The 13,954-nt window shown below is 54.6% G+C and overlaps 1 protein-coding gene across 3 annotated transcripts in view; it reads left to right on the forward strand.

Annotated features, from left to right (window-relative positions):
* The window catches only part of FAM222A (family with sequence similarity 222 member A), a 56,023-nt gene that overhangs the window by 17,699 nt on the left and 24,370 nt on the right, over positions 1-13,954 (forward strand). The window contains exons 1-2 of one of the 3 annotated variants that reach the window (XM_082354497.1): positions 11,757-12,607; positions 12,715-12,890. The exons of 1 other annotated variant lie outside the window; for it this stretch is intronic. Coding sequence is in view for 1 of the 2 variants with exons in the window: in XM_082354495.1 (XP_082210621.1) it covers positions 11,320-11,401 (82 nt within the window). In the remaining variant the exon portion in view is untranslated. Of the gene's footprint in view, positions 1-11,268; positions 11,402-11,756; positions 12,608-12,714; positions 12,891-13,954 lie in introns of those variants that run through there. One more of the 3 variants, XM_082354495.1, reaches the window with a different exon arrangement.

A 13,954-nucleotide genomic window follows, 5' to 3' on the forward strand; every position in this document is an offset into this window, starting at 1 on the left:
TGTGGAGGGGGCATAGCTCCTGGCTCTGAGAGCAGAAGCCGGGGGCCAGTGGGGTACAAGAAGTAGGAAGAAAGTTCTTTTTCCTCCCCCATGACAAAAGTAATATTTCTAAGTGTTTGGAAATGACAAGTCTGATCATGAAAAATTTGGCCATCATCCAGCTGCCCAGAGCTGGGGACTTGGTCGCACACTGGGGCCCTCCTTCCCAGGTGTAGGGCACTTGGGGAGGGTCTGGTCTTGCGTGGCATGAACGACCATCCTGGTCAAGCAGACCTCACGTGAGTCGGTGCAGGGACACGGCCAAGTCTCTCCTGGGCCCCGCACCGATTGGCACGTTCCGGCCTGGGCTTCTGGAGCCACCTGCCCGCTCGCCTGCCCGCCCAGCAGCCCATTGTCTGGCGTGTAGGGGCCGGAGCAGCCGTTGTTCTGCACACATCTGATCCCGTCTTTTCCACATCAGATCATTTGTAACCGTCACCAGGCAATCGGCCCCGTCGCTGATTCAATCTCGGCTTTGTGCTGTCACAGCCGTTTTTCTGCGCCGGGCTGATTTTGAAAGGAGGCCCATCTTCTGGGCCCGCTTTTCAGACGCGGGGGGGGGGGGGGTCTTTATGTGTGCGTGTGTGTGTGCACGTCCCCCCCACATGTGCACACACACACAGGCCTCTGCCTCTCGTCGCTGAGAGTAGAATTTGGAATGAGGCAGGCAGATGAGGGCCCCAGGCTGCCACCTTCACCCCCTACCACCTGCTCACCCTGAGCACCTACTATGTGCCCCAGTGTGCAAATACAGCAGAGTCAGTGCTCCAGTACAGGAGGTAGATGCTAAACCATTCCTCAATAAGATCATTTCAAAGTGGTAATGACAGTGAAGGAACTACAGTGGTGACAGGATAGTGGCCAGGGCAGAGGGTTGCCAGCTTAGACAGAGTGATCAAGGAGGGCCTCTTGGCGGAGGTGATGTTTGAGTTGAGGTGTGAATGAGGGGACGGAGCTGGCACAGAGAGTGCCGCCCCATCTGAACTGAGATGTCTTCTATGTGTGAAATCCACCCCAGATTTCAAAAAGTTACTATGGAAAAAAGGTCATAAAATACCGCATTAGTAATTTTTGAATACTGATTCCATGTTGAAGTAATACTATTTTGGATATATTGGATTAAATAAAATATATTATTAAACATAATTCCCCCTGTTGGTACTAGAAAATTTATAATGACATTATATTTCTATGGGAGAGCACTGGATCTAGAGTATTTAGGTAGAGACAAAACTGTAATTGCAGAAGCCCTGGGGTGAGACCAGGGTCGGCCGCTGAGAGGACCAGGTGCACCAGGGGAGAGTGACAGAGTGGGCAAGGAGTGAGGAAGGGGTACACGCAGGGCCGCAGAGGATATTGTTAGAAATGCCTTGGAGGCCAGCGGGGGAGTTTTGAGTGGGGAAGGCAGTGAATTCTACATAGGAAAGCTCAGCCTGGCCCCTGCAGGGTGGAGTGTGGAGTGAAGGGGCCTGAGTGGAGGCCTGTAGGTGATGGGGCGCATGGTGGGAGCAGGGACCTGTTGTAGAAGAGTGGTCCACAGGACCTGCTGGAAGCTGGGCTAGACCCGATATGCTTCCATCTGTCTGTCTCTCCACTCCTGGATTTCGATGCCTTCCCCTCCTCCTGTCTCTCTCCCCACCCACCTCTACCCTCCTTGGCCGCTGTCTCCCTGTCAAGTCAGTGAATTTACAGCACCCCAGCTTTGTGTCCAGGTGGTCAGTGGTTGAAATCCCTTCCGAAAAGTTATTTTTAAGAAAACAGAAATGATGGCATATTTACCATAGAAAAATTGTAAATGCAGAGAAGCACAAAGAGGAAAAATCAAACTCCCCAGAGGTAGGGGAGGCTCTGGCCCAGCTGGGGTTTGAACCCAGGTGGTCTGGCCCCTGCACCCCAGCACTAAAATCATGGCGCCCTGTGGCCAGATGACACAGAGGGAGCTCCCCTACCAGGGAAGGGCTTAGGGACACTGCATCCCCGGCCTCGCTCACAGCAAGGGCAGAATGGGGAGACCTGGCCCACACAGAAGTGGGGTTTGCCTCTCAGGGGTTAATACTTTTATGTTTGTGCTCTTATTGGTCCCAAGTGTCCTGTCCTGTTCCCCCACCCCTGCCTGGAAGGCTCTACTGATTTCTGCCCCAGCCTGACCCCCAGAAGCATCTCTTGATCCTTGATTTAAAGACTAGCCCTCACCGGCCACCCCCACCTAGGCTTTTCTCTCCTAAGCACTCCTGGCCGTTCCTGCCAGGGCCCAATCTTCCACCGTTCTTCCCCTCCCCCCAGGGTCTAAACCTCATGCTCGTCTGGCCCAGGCCCACCTCTTCCAGCCCCTCCCCCTCCTCGGGCCTCTGTTTCCTCACGGGTACACACACCATGGTAATCATCTCTCTCCTTCTCCCAGGCCTGGGGTGGGTTAAATGAGGTGATGTCTGTAAAGTGCTGAGCCCATGGGGAACACTAAAAATAAAAACGAGCTCCTATTATTGCTCTGAGTATTAGATTTTCTCCTTCTCCGTTGCTGGGTTAACGCTGAACTGCGGATGTAGGGACCTGGAGTAGGCGGGAGGAGGGCTGGGCACATCCAGCCCTTCCTGGCTCTACCGTGCATCTTACCTATGCCCTTTACACACAGTGTTTCTTCTTCCAGACCCGTTATCCCTGGAGTCATCTGGTACCATGTTGCTCCTCTGGGAAGGGTCCGTGCCCCCCTCCAGAAATACTGGGTTGGGGCCTTTCTGCTGGGTTCCCCCGGCCCCCACTGTAGTAGCATCACAGCACTGATGACATTTGGTATTGATTCCGGCTTCACCGCACGCCCCACCCCTTTGCTGGAAGGTGACTGCCACTTTGTCATTCAAGAGCCAAGGCCAGAACTAGGAGAGGAACAAATGACTTGTAGGATGGGACCCCGCCCCAGACTTCCCCCCTTGGGGGCTGGCTCTCAGAGAAGAAGGCTCTCAGGGAAACTGGCCAAGGGGTTCTGAGATTTGGGGGCTTTGCTCTCCAGCCAGGGCTTCCCGAAGGTTCATTTTCATGCGAATGAGCCCCGCATTCACTCCCTAGGTACTGTGGAGGGGGCCTCTGGGATAGAGCCAGCCAGGTCTGCTGCTGGTGGCAGTGACTGCCCATCTCACCCCATCACTGAAGGGGCGGCTTTTGAGCCTTTGTGAGCCACCCAGCTACCCATGCACCCAGCACCTGCTGTTAGCCTCTCCTTGCCCTGACCCAGCACGTGTCCACAGAAAGCGGCTCTCCCCACCTTGAGGTTTGGGGGACCCTGCCGCTGTCCCCTCTGTCCTGGTGACCCTGCCCGGCCAGGACGGGATGCTCTCGGTCTTCTCCGGCAACCCAGAGCTGCTTCAGGTTCTCCACACTCACTGATTTCTTTCAGGTCTCCATAAGCTTGTCTGTGTAGTTCTCTGCTTGGGACCCCCTCCCCCTTGCCTTGTTCACTTGGCTGTTTCCTACTTACCTGTTGATAATAATCATAAATGATACTAGTAACGGCTACCACTTAGGGAGTTACTACTGTGACCCTAGCACTTTGTTTGTACTGAGCTGTGGTAAGGAATTAACCCCTTTTTCAGACGAGGAAACTGAGGCTCAGAGAGATGGAGGCGTTTGCCCAAGGCCAGACTTAATGGATAAAGCTGGGATTTAGTTAAGAGAGAAAGCTCAGGCATCTGGCTCTGAAGCCTGGGACACAATACTGTCACCCTCCTTATGAGGCAGTGGGGCTGTCCCTTTGTCTTGACAGCCCCCAAGCTAGGTAGGGTGGCTCCATCAAGGGTACACTTGTCACCCTGCCTTGTAATTGCGCTTCTGACGTACACACCCCTCTCCTGGCATCTGCCTCAGCATCTAGCACAGGACCTGGCACATAGTAGGTGCTTAATTTGTCACGTAGTCATCTCTGAAGGTTGGAGCGCTGCCCAGGGCAGATAACATCAAGGTAGTTCCCATGGCGACTGACATCATTAGGCTCCCAGGCTCCACCCCGCCCCTCTTTCCAGGGTGCCTGTGCTGGGAGCTGGCCATGGTGCTGAAGGGCCTGGGTACCGCCGCACGCCCCAGCCCGCAGCCCTGTGTCCCAGTCGGATACTTCCTAATCCCGCCTTGCCCTAGCTCCCTGGGCCAGCCTCTCGCCCATCCTTCCTTCATGAGAGGGTTTCCTGAGGGCCTACTGTTCACAAGCACTGGTCATGGCACCGTGAACCCATGGAGGAGGGATCGGGGAGAGCCGCTCGGGGCACTCCAGTTATTCATCAAACATTTATCAGGCATCTCGTGTGTCTCCAAGAAGCCTTTGAGGAGCCTGGGCTTCAGGTGAATGCTGAGTAGAATTTCAAGGGCTTCAAGCAGAAGGGACTGCATGGGCAAAGGCCTGCAAGTGTGCAGGTGAGAGGCATGTCTTGAGGGATGCCCGCCTCTGGACTCTGCTGCCCGCCATCCAGAACTTGTGGCTGGTGGTTCACTCTTCGGCCTCCCCTGCAGCCCAGAGCCACCAGCATCTGTGGCTCCAGTGGTCTGCCCAGGGTAGGGCCCAGACAAGGTGCTAGGAACTATGAGTGAGGATTAAGTGGAGGGGTGCTGTCGCCCAGGCAGGAGGCCGGCATCTCTGTCCTAGCAACAGAGGCAGCCAGGCTATGCTCAGTGGCCAGATGTGCATTTTAGAGAGACCTCCGGCCTCTGGGGGTGGGGATGGACGCAGCGGTAATGCTTGGCGGTTGATGAGGCCTCCTCTGGAAGGGGCCAGTGCCCTCCCCCTACCCCAACCTTAAAAAAAAGAAAGTGAGACTCCCCTTTCTGGTGCTGCAGCCCAAATGGCAGTGGGAAATAATCACTTTTCACAGGCCCCTTTATCCACAGCCAAGCCCTGCGCCAGTTTAATCAGCAGTGCCAGTGTGACTTGAAGATTCCCGGGCTTGAGAGATCAGGAGAGGGGTTAAAGAAAATTACCCTCGCCTCCTCCATGCTAATGTAATCTCTAACCAGATCTGCCTAGCCGCAGCTCAAATTGCTTTTTAGATTAACATTTAATTATTAACAGGGTCCCCTGGAAGGCCTCGGGCTCGGGCTTGGAACAGGAATGGGGGAGGGAGCGGCAGGAGGGGGTGGGGGAGGGCTTCTACTCTGTCTGCCTTGCAGAGAGAGTTGGGGCGGGTGGAGGGGGAAGGGGTAGGGGAGAGTGGGGTCAGGAAGGGAGTGAGAAAGGAGACAGCAGGGAGGAAGAAGGGAAGCGCCAGGATAGGAAGGCAGATGGAGTGAGCGACAGCCATAGAGACAGGCGTGAAAGACAGACAGACAGACAGACAGTGGATCCGCCCGTCCTTGGGGAAGGGCTGTGCACCCAGGTTCCCTATGGCATTCTCAGGCAAGGACCCCTCCACCCTTCTGTCCTGGCCAAGGGCAGGCAAATCCTGCCCCTTGTGGTTTAGGGGGCACTGAGCTTTCTGAGGCTTTGTGCTGGCCTGTTTCATGGTGGTGGGGACCCAACCAGAGAAGGGAGGCGGTACTCAGGGCCACACAGCCAGGATCCGACCCAGCTCTTCCAGGCTCTCAATCCAATGCTCATTCCCCTCCCCAGGCCCTCGGCCTTCTGCCTCTACTTCAAATTCTTCCCTGCATTTGGGGGCAGGCTCTGGGGCCAGGACAGGGTGAAGGAGAGCAAGGCTTCAAGTGCAGCACTGGGGATGGAGATGAGAACTGGGGGGCGGTGGGGGGGACTCCTGCCCCCTCCCCGTGAAGGTTGTGAGGCCCTGGGAATAGCAGGCTTCTCCTTCGCCTATTTTTAGGGAACTCAGAGCCCTGACTGTCCACTCAGCACTTAACATGCTGGGTTTTACCAGCTTCCTGACTCAACATTCCAAATCCCTCAAGAACAGACTACATCTGGAACCCGCCCTGTGTGGACTCAGCCCTGTGTCTTGCACAAAGCTAGTGCACTGGATTGTGTTTGAAAACCGCATGGTAACATCCCCTCAAAGGCTCAAAGGCCCTCCTACGATCGGCTGGGCCACTGCCCGTCAGGGTTCAGCAAGGGAAACTGAGACTCAGAGAAGGGCTGTCGCTTCCTTAAGGTCACTCAGCCAATCAGAACCCTGGTGCCTGGCCCCTGCCTGGCAGGTGCAACCCTGAGGCCTCCGGGGCTGGCCCTCTACTGTGAACTCCTAGTCCCATTGGATGACGGGAAGGCCTCACATGACCTTCTCCTCCAAGCCACAGCGGGTCTTTGGCCTTGAGTGGAGCCCTAGAGGCCAGAGTAGGGAGCTCCAGGGAGGAGGGAAGGACGGGGGCTGGCCGCGGCACCGCTCGTGGCCTTCACAGGGTCACAGCCTCCTGCTGTGGAGCCCAAGTACGTCCCTGCATTCCACGGGCTCCAGGGCCAGCCCAGCCTGGTGAGGGGCAGACTGCTGACCTACAGGATACATGGGGGAAAGTCCTGCCCACCTGCCACTTCAGAGAAACATTGGAGGCCGGAGGGAGAGGCCAGGGAAGTCCACTTTGAACAGGCTGGCCTTGGGAGTAGGCAGTCGCTTCCGGTTGGATATTCTGTTTTGGCAGGATGTTCTCACCGATTTCCATACTCCCAGCATATGGCACGGGGCTGGCCCCCAAAAGATGCTCAGGGAGTGTTTGCTGCCTGAATGAATGAACGAGTGAATGAATGGCTGGGTAAATGACAGCTGCCTCGAAACAGTTCCCTCCTGGAGGCAGGGCCTTGCTTTAGCCACCTCTGTACTGTTCTGCTCACGCAGGCCTCTCACGTTGTCCTCCATGAATGTTCATGGGATGAGTAGGTGGACTCCTGAGAGCCCCTCTTCCTCCTCTCCCTCCTCTCATCTCCCTGTCTGTGACCCCAGCCCCTCCCGGAGTAGAACCGAAGACGTGGGCACCGGGGAGAAGCGGGACTTTGCTTCTGGAGCCAGGGCTGGGGGCCGTACAGTGTGGAGCTGTGTTGACACCCTGGGGCTCTGCCACCTAAAAGCTGTGTGACCTTGGGCAGATTACTTCTGCTCTCTGTGACCATTTCCTCATCTGTGAAATGGGGCTAAAAACAGAACCCACCACAGCAGCTGCTAGGAGGATGCTGTGAGAGAGCAGACAGGATGCACATGGGGCGTGGCACAGAGGGAGCATTCAGTAAATGTGCGCTGCTGTTACTAGCACTGACGTGCGTATTGTAATTTTCAAGCTCCCTGTTCCCACTGGCAGCGTGGGGGGTGGCGGGGGTGGCTGCCCTACACCCTCTGCAGCCGGACAGGCTGGGAGAGATGACAAAAGGCGGGCAGGGCCAAAGGCCCCAATTCCCTGTTCTTTTAATAAAAATAAAAGACAGCCTTTAGACACCCTTCTGCTATGCATTGTTCTGCCGAGGCGAGCAGCACAGACTCAGTTCCTCCTCGGACTTGGAAAGTTCCTTCCTTTCTTTCCCCTCCCCTGTCACATTTGCTTTATCTAAATCCTCAGCTATGAAAGGCCATATCGACAGCTGGGGGCGTTATCTGGTGGAGGGGACCTTTTCCTAGGGGTGCTTCCGAGATAAGGCGTCTTATCAGCCCCCACGTCAGGGACGGTGCCAAAGCATTCTAATCATTGAGGCTTGCGACATTTCCCCCCTCCCCCCCTTTTTTATTATTAAAGTCACAAAAGACCTTGGGCTTATAAACAGCCCGATTTGCTGATAGGGTTTCAGAATGTGCAGCGTTCCCAGGATGGTCCCTGGCTGGGGGAGTAATGAGTTGGGGCGGGGGCTCTGAGGGGCTGGCTTTCTGCAGATGGGATGATGCCAGGTGGGGGGCGGGGGGTGGGTCATGGGAAGATCATGAGTGTTTTAGGCACCTGCTCCAGTCCTGTCTCCAAGCTTGCTGTGTGACCTTGTGCATGATGCTTGGCTTCTCTGGGCCTCCATCACTTCATCTGACAATAACTGATTCATTAATTTAGCCATTCATTCAACACCTATTTATTAAGTGATTACTCTTTGCCAGGCATTGGGGAGAAAGAGACAAATAAGACACGGTCCTTGCCCCTGAGAAACTCACAGTCCAGTGGAGAAAGACAGACATGAAAATTGGCAATTACAACTCTGTGTGATTAGGGCTGTGAGGGGGGATGCCCAGAGGAGGGGAGCCAGAGTCTGGGTTAAAATGGATCAGGTGGCGGTGCTGTAGGCAGAGGGACCAGCACAGGCAAAGGTTTGGAGGTGGGAGGCTGCCAGGCTGGAGGGAGCGCTAGGAGGGAGCTAGGAGAGATGGGGGTGGGAGGCGGGGAGGACAGGTCATAGTGGCCTTGAGGGCCAGGTAAAGGAGGTTAGGCTCTACTCTGGGACCAGAGAGAATTTTTATGGCCAAAAAGAGGGCTCTGTTTTGTTTGTCTTGTTTGTAGATGATGTGGATGATACTGAACTGGCCCCTGCCCGTGTCCCACGCTGCACCCGCCCCCCCAACCCAGCAGCAGGCACAGGGCTCCTGGGAGAATGGGCAGGGGGTTGGGGGGATTGGGGGTGTAGAGAGAGAAATCGCTCCTCTCCAAGTGAAGACAGCCTCTTAGGCTGCTGGTCCTCCAGAGGCGAGGGATGAAATGATCCAGGTGGCTGCACCAGAAAAGCTGATCTGAGGCCTTCACGTGGATACCGTCCCCTCTGGGGAATCCTCTGTGGCCCCCTGAGCTGGGCCACGTGACCTCAGCTCCCGGAGCTGCCCGGTCGTCCAGCATCCGAGCACTCGGAAACCAGAGCCCTGCTGGGAGGGCAGCTGATGGGGTCTAGAGAGGCCCCAGAACAGGCAGCCTACCCCTCACCCGATTAGCACTGCAGTCCCAGCCTACCCTTTTCAACAGAAAAGCATGCTGGGGTGCATGGCCCCTGGGGAGGGGGGGCGCTGGAGAGGGGCTGGGCTTCTGGGCCCCCAGCACCTGGTGAAAGGCCAGAGGTGGGGAGGACCTCCCAAAGTGGGGCTGGGCTTGGCCAGGACCCTGGAGAAAAATGACCTGGGAAGGATCATGGAAATGCTTTTACAAGGCCAGAAAGGGGCAGTAGCTCCCTTGGGGTCACACAGCAGGCACTGGGGCAGGGGAGGTTCCAGGCTTCCAGCCCAGGTTTCCTCGGTGTGCCAGGTGGCTGGCCTCCCTCCTTCCTGGCCCAGCGCTGCCCCAGCCTGTGGGAAGCAGTGTAGCCCAGTGGAGAGGGGGCAGGTTGACCCAGTCACTGTCTGCTGGGTGGCCCCGGGGAGAGTGCTGCCTCCCTCTGGCCTGGGTTTCCCCATCTGTGGAGGGAGAGGGCTTGCTTGGGCCCTGCAGCTGGCTGGCCTTTTCCAGCTATCCCCTTTGTCCCCTAACCCCTGCATCAGAGCAGCAAGAAGTGGCCGCTGCTCTGGGCTGGAGTAGGGGCGAGGGGCCGGGCTGCCAGGGTCAGCACAGGCCTCTTACCTTCCAGGTGGGCACATGATTGTGCGTGTCCGTGCACCTCCCGCGTGTGCTGAGAGGTGCCAGGGGAGCGTGTCGGTCGGGGTGGGCGAGGGTGTGACGGGGTGTGCCCACCTGCAGGAAAGCGTATGCAGCGAGCACGTCCGGGATGCGTGTGGAGGCCCAGCGTGGCGGGCAGCATGTCCACGTGTCCCCGGGTGTCCATGGGGGCCGGCTGCCCCCATGTGTGCGGGTGTGTCCCAAAGGGCCCCAGCACGGCCCGCTCCCGCTGCCCGCGTCCCCAGGGAGCGGCGCCTCGTTCCCGCAGTCAAGGGCTTTCATCCCTGCAATAGCCCTACTTCATTCCCTTTTTAAACTGTATAATTTCTGCCTGATTGTAATGGCATATTTTAAAATTACCAGAAATCAAAGCCAGGAAGTGGATACCAGATCTTTCATTGCATTGCTGCGTTAAGGCTGGCGACTGGGCGGGGTGGCACATGAGAACCACCGACCCTCCCCCATCCACCCCCTACTTTCTCTCTTTTTTTTTTTTTTCTGAGACAGTAATAGGAGAAAATTGGTTTTGAAACTGAATAAAAGTCCCTTTCAGAGTAAATCATTTCTTTCAGGCTACCTTTGCTGAAAGTAAAATAGAGCATAATGAAAGGTGGGTACGTGATTGTCTTTCATTTACCGGGAGTCCAGGACAGACAGGAGGCTGCACCCGTCTTGGGGAAATACAAGATCGGAATAATTGCGCCGTAACAAGGAGCTTGTTGTGAAATTAGTATCTTAAGAAAGTAGTGAAAAAAGGCTTTTCCTCGTGAATACTTCATTATTAGAAGAAAGCGGCAGAATTTAGGGCTCCAGACACCTGTTTAGTGTTAAATAACTTCTCTTTCTTCCCCTTCAACACACCCTCTCCTCCACTTTCTTCTGTTTTCAAACCAGCCCAGCTTGGTGGCTCAGGCCTTGGCAGTGGCGGTGGCGTGGGAGCGGGAGGGGGTGGGCATGGGGGCGCCCAGGCTGGGCGGACATCAGCAGTGTCCAGGGTTGAGCCCGCCTTCTCCTTACCCTGACCCTGGCAGGAGACCTCCCACCCTCTCCCCATCCATCCAGGGCAGGCTGTGTCACCCTGCCCCTCGGGGGCTCTGGGTTCTCGGGAAAATGGGTTCTGTGAAGATAAAAATGCTCGTTTCTGTGTGAATCTGGGTGCGTGAGCACACGTGGACCTGTCTGGAGCCACATCTGAGCTGCTGCCCATGGGGGACCTCGCCCCAGCCTGGCAGAGCTGCCCTGGGTGGCCCCGCCCTTTCCGTTCGGGGTAGGGAACTCGGTCAGGGGGTCAGGTGGGCTCAGGGCTCAGCACAGGTCACCTCTGGTTCTCCCGGGGACACCATTCCGGGCATCTCCCCTCCAGGGGCGCTGTGAGAAGTCTCCAGGCCGGGGGTGAGGGCAGACCAACACCTGAATAAGTGGGGACACCCATTCGCCCACTGGCCGTTCCCGGGCACCCGTCCATGTTGGTTCCCAAGATGACCAGATGGGGTCTTTGCCCTTGATGAGCTCAGGGCTGAAGGTGAGGGGCGGGGAGGCTGGTACGGATTTGCTGGCGGGCGGTTACAGGAGAGCTGGAGGCCACCACCCCTGGGAGGACGGCCTGCTGGGGGAACACGGAGGGGGTGAGGGTCTGAGCAGGCCTGGGGGCGTCGGGAAGCCCCCTGGAGGAGGCGGCCCACACAGTGAGCAGGGCTGGGTGGGGAGGGGGGAGGTGGGCACAGAGCAGCCCCGGTGACCAGCGCCTCCTCTCCCTCCTCACAGGGACCCTGCCGCAGAGCGCGTCCCCCCCCGCCGTGGGCCCCCCGCTCAGCCATGCTGGCCTGCCTGCAGAGGACCCAGAACGCCCCCGGCCAACACCTGGCCTGCCCGACCAAGAGCCTGGAGCTGCGCAAGTGTGAGTGACACGCCCTCCTTGTGGCCCTAGCCCCGCCCCTTCCTCTGCCCACCCCGAGTCCACGGGGCTGCCTCTCTCCTGGACACACCAAGCTTTCCCCACCTCGGGCCCTCGCAGGGCAGCTCCCAGGCGGGGAAAGCCGTCCACGCTCCGGCACATCTGCCCACCACCACCGTGCTTTGGACCGTCCGTGTTCTCCCAGGCCTTTGCCCAGTCTGTGCTGCCTCCCTGGGGTCCCTTCCCACTCCCCTGGTCTGGCTGACTGCCACTGGGCGTGACCTTCTCCCCAGCAGCCTTCTCTGACCACTACCAGCACCATGGCCCCGACCCCAGCACTTCTTCTGTGACCTGACCGTGTGTCCTGTCTGTCTCTGCATCAGCAGAGAGGATAACGGGGAAGCAAACACAGCCGGCCCTTGAACAATGTAGGTTTGAACTGTGCAGGTCCACTTATAGGTGGATCTTTTTCAGTAGTGAATAGTACAGTACTACAGGGTCCGTGGTTGGTTGAATCCGCAGATATGGAGGAACCGAGGATATGCGGGGCCAACTGTAAGTTATGCCTGAATTAACCACCACGTTGTTCAAAAGTTCACTGTAGTCCTGAATGGGATCCCAGCTTGGGGCCTGAATTGCTGGGCGATCTTGGGCATGTCTTTTCCCTCTCTGGGCCATTAGGGAGCCGGACTTGGTAACCTCCAAGGGTCTGTCCTCCTTTACCATCCAGGACAGGGCTCCCAAACCCTCTGATCTGATTATTTTTAACCACCATAGGTTGTTTGGGGTTTTACTTTTCCCAGGTATTTAGACACATTTAAAAATGGGGAGATTTGTATAAAAATCTGGATGTAGTGTGTCTTGAACACAAATCAGAGGATCTGGTAACATAAGCCTGTGTTCCTGTCCTGTAGCTATTGGTTAGAATGTAACTATTGCCTCTTTAAAGGGGACACCCATCTCCAGTTCACCACAGTCCCCACCCTTTCCTATTGCCTCTGTCCTATAGTGCAGGAGCGGTTGCCATTTACCATAGTGTTTACGTTGTTGCTTTTTGCTTTTTTAATATGTATTTTATCTTCAGACATGGTAATATACTCACGTGGTCCAGTATTCAAAAGGAATAAAGGGGTATAGAGATAAAACTCGTCCTCTCCCCGCTGTTGTGTGTCCTCTCAGGAGACGTTTTGTGCACATCCCAGCAAATATGTGTGTATATACATATTTTATCCACTGTCCTACCCCTCACTTTTTCACTTAGCAGTATATCCTATATGTCAGCCTCTAAAGAGCTTCCTCATTCTTTTGCCATATAGTTTTTCATAGCACGGATGATCCATAATTTATTTGACCAGTCCCCTAAGAAGAACCATACCCAACCTGTTGCCATTACAAGCAATGCAGCAACAAACTCTTGTCACTGTGTATGTGTCACAAAGGTGTGAATAAAACTACAGCATAAATTTCTACAAGAAGAAATACCGGGTCAAAGGTATGTGCGTTTGTAATTTTGATGGATGTGGTTTGACTGACTTATCTGTTCATCTTCTTGATCTATTTTTCTCATTGGGTTTTGTCCTTATTGATTTATAGGAGCTCTTTGTATATGATGGAATTAGACTTCTGTCTGTCATATGAATTGCAGATGTTTCCCCCAAATTGTCATTTGTCTTTGATTCTGCCATGGAGTAGTTTTTTGGTGAACTAAAATTTGTCAGTATTTCCTTTTATGGCCTTTGGATTTTGTGTCATACTTAGAATGTACTTTCTCACGCTGAGATTTTTTAAAAAAACAAACAAACAAAAGGTGTCCCCAGGGGTTCTTCTAGTTCTTCTCTGGTTTAATTTTTAAAATATACGATCTTTGATTATTTGATAATTTATCTGGTGCAAAGTGCGGGGTATGGATGCAAGTGTATTCAAATATCAGTGCAATACTGTTTTCATTATTGTAGCATTATAACACGTTTAAACATTTTTAATGGCTTTATTGAGATATTATTCACGTACCATACAATCCACCCACTTGAAGTGTACCGTTCAGTGGTTTTAGTGTATTTACAGAACTTTGCATCCATCACCACAGTTCATTTTAGAGCATTTTTATCACCTCAGAAGAAATCCCTTACCCACTCCCTCATCCCCCTGGCTCCTCCCTTCTCTATAGATTCCCCTATTTTGGACTTTCCTAGGAAGGGACTTATACAGTATGTGGCCTTTTGTGACTGGCTTCTTTCCCTCTGCATAGTGCTTTCAAGGTTCATCCATGCTGTAAGCATGTGTATAAAACATTTTAATATTTGCTGGTGCTTCTTGCTTGTTATTCACCATCCTCTTATGCAGAAATTCCTTGGCTGTTCCATTAGTTTTCTGTCTGGACTGTAGAATCAACTTATCTAGGTAAGAACAAAATCCTGTTTGGGTTTTTACTGGGATTGCATGCAATTTATAAATTAGGAAGAAATGACATTTTTATGATGATGTCTTTCCCTCCAATAACATGATCTATACCTTTCTGTTTGTTCAGACTTTCTTTTGTGTCCCTCAGGAATGTTT

The sequence above is a fragment of the Balaenoptera borealis genome, assembly GCF_965194805.1.
Source record: "Balaenoptera borealis genome assembly, chromosome: 14".
Lineage (NCBI taxonomy): Eukaryota > Metazoa > Chordata > Mammalia > Artiodactyla > Balaenopteridae > Balaenoptera > Balaenoptera borealis.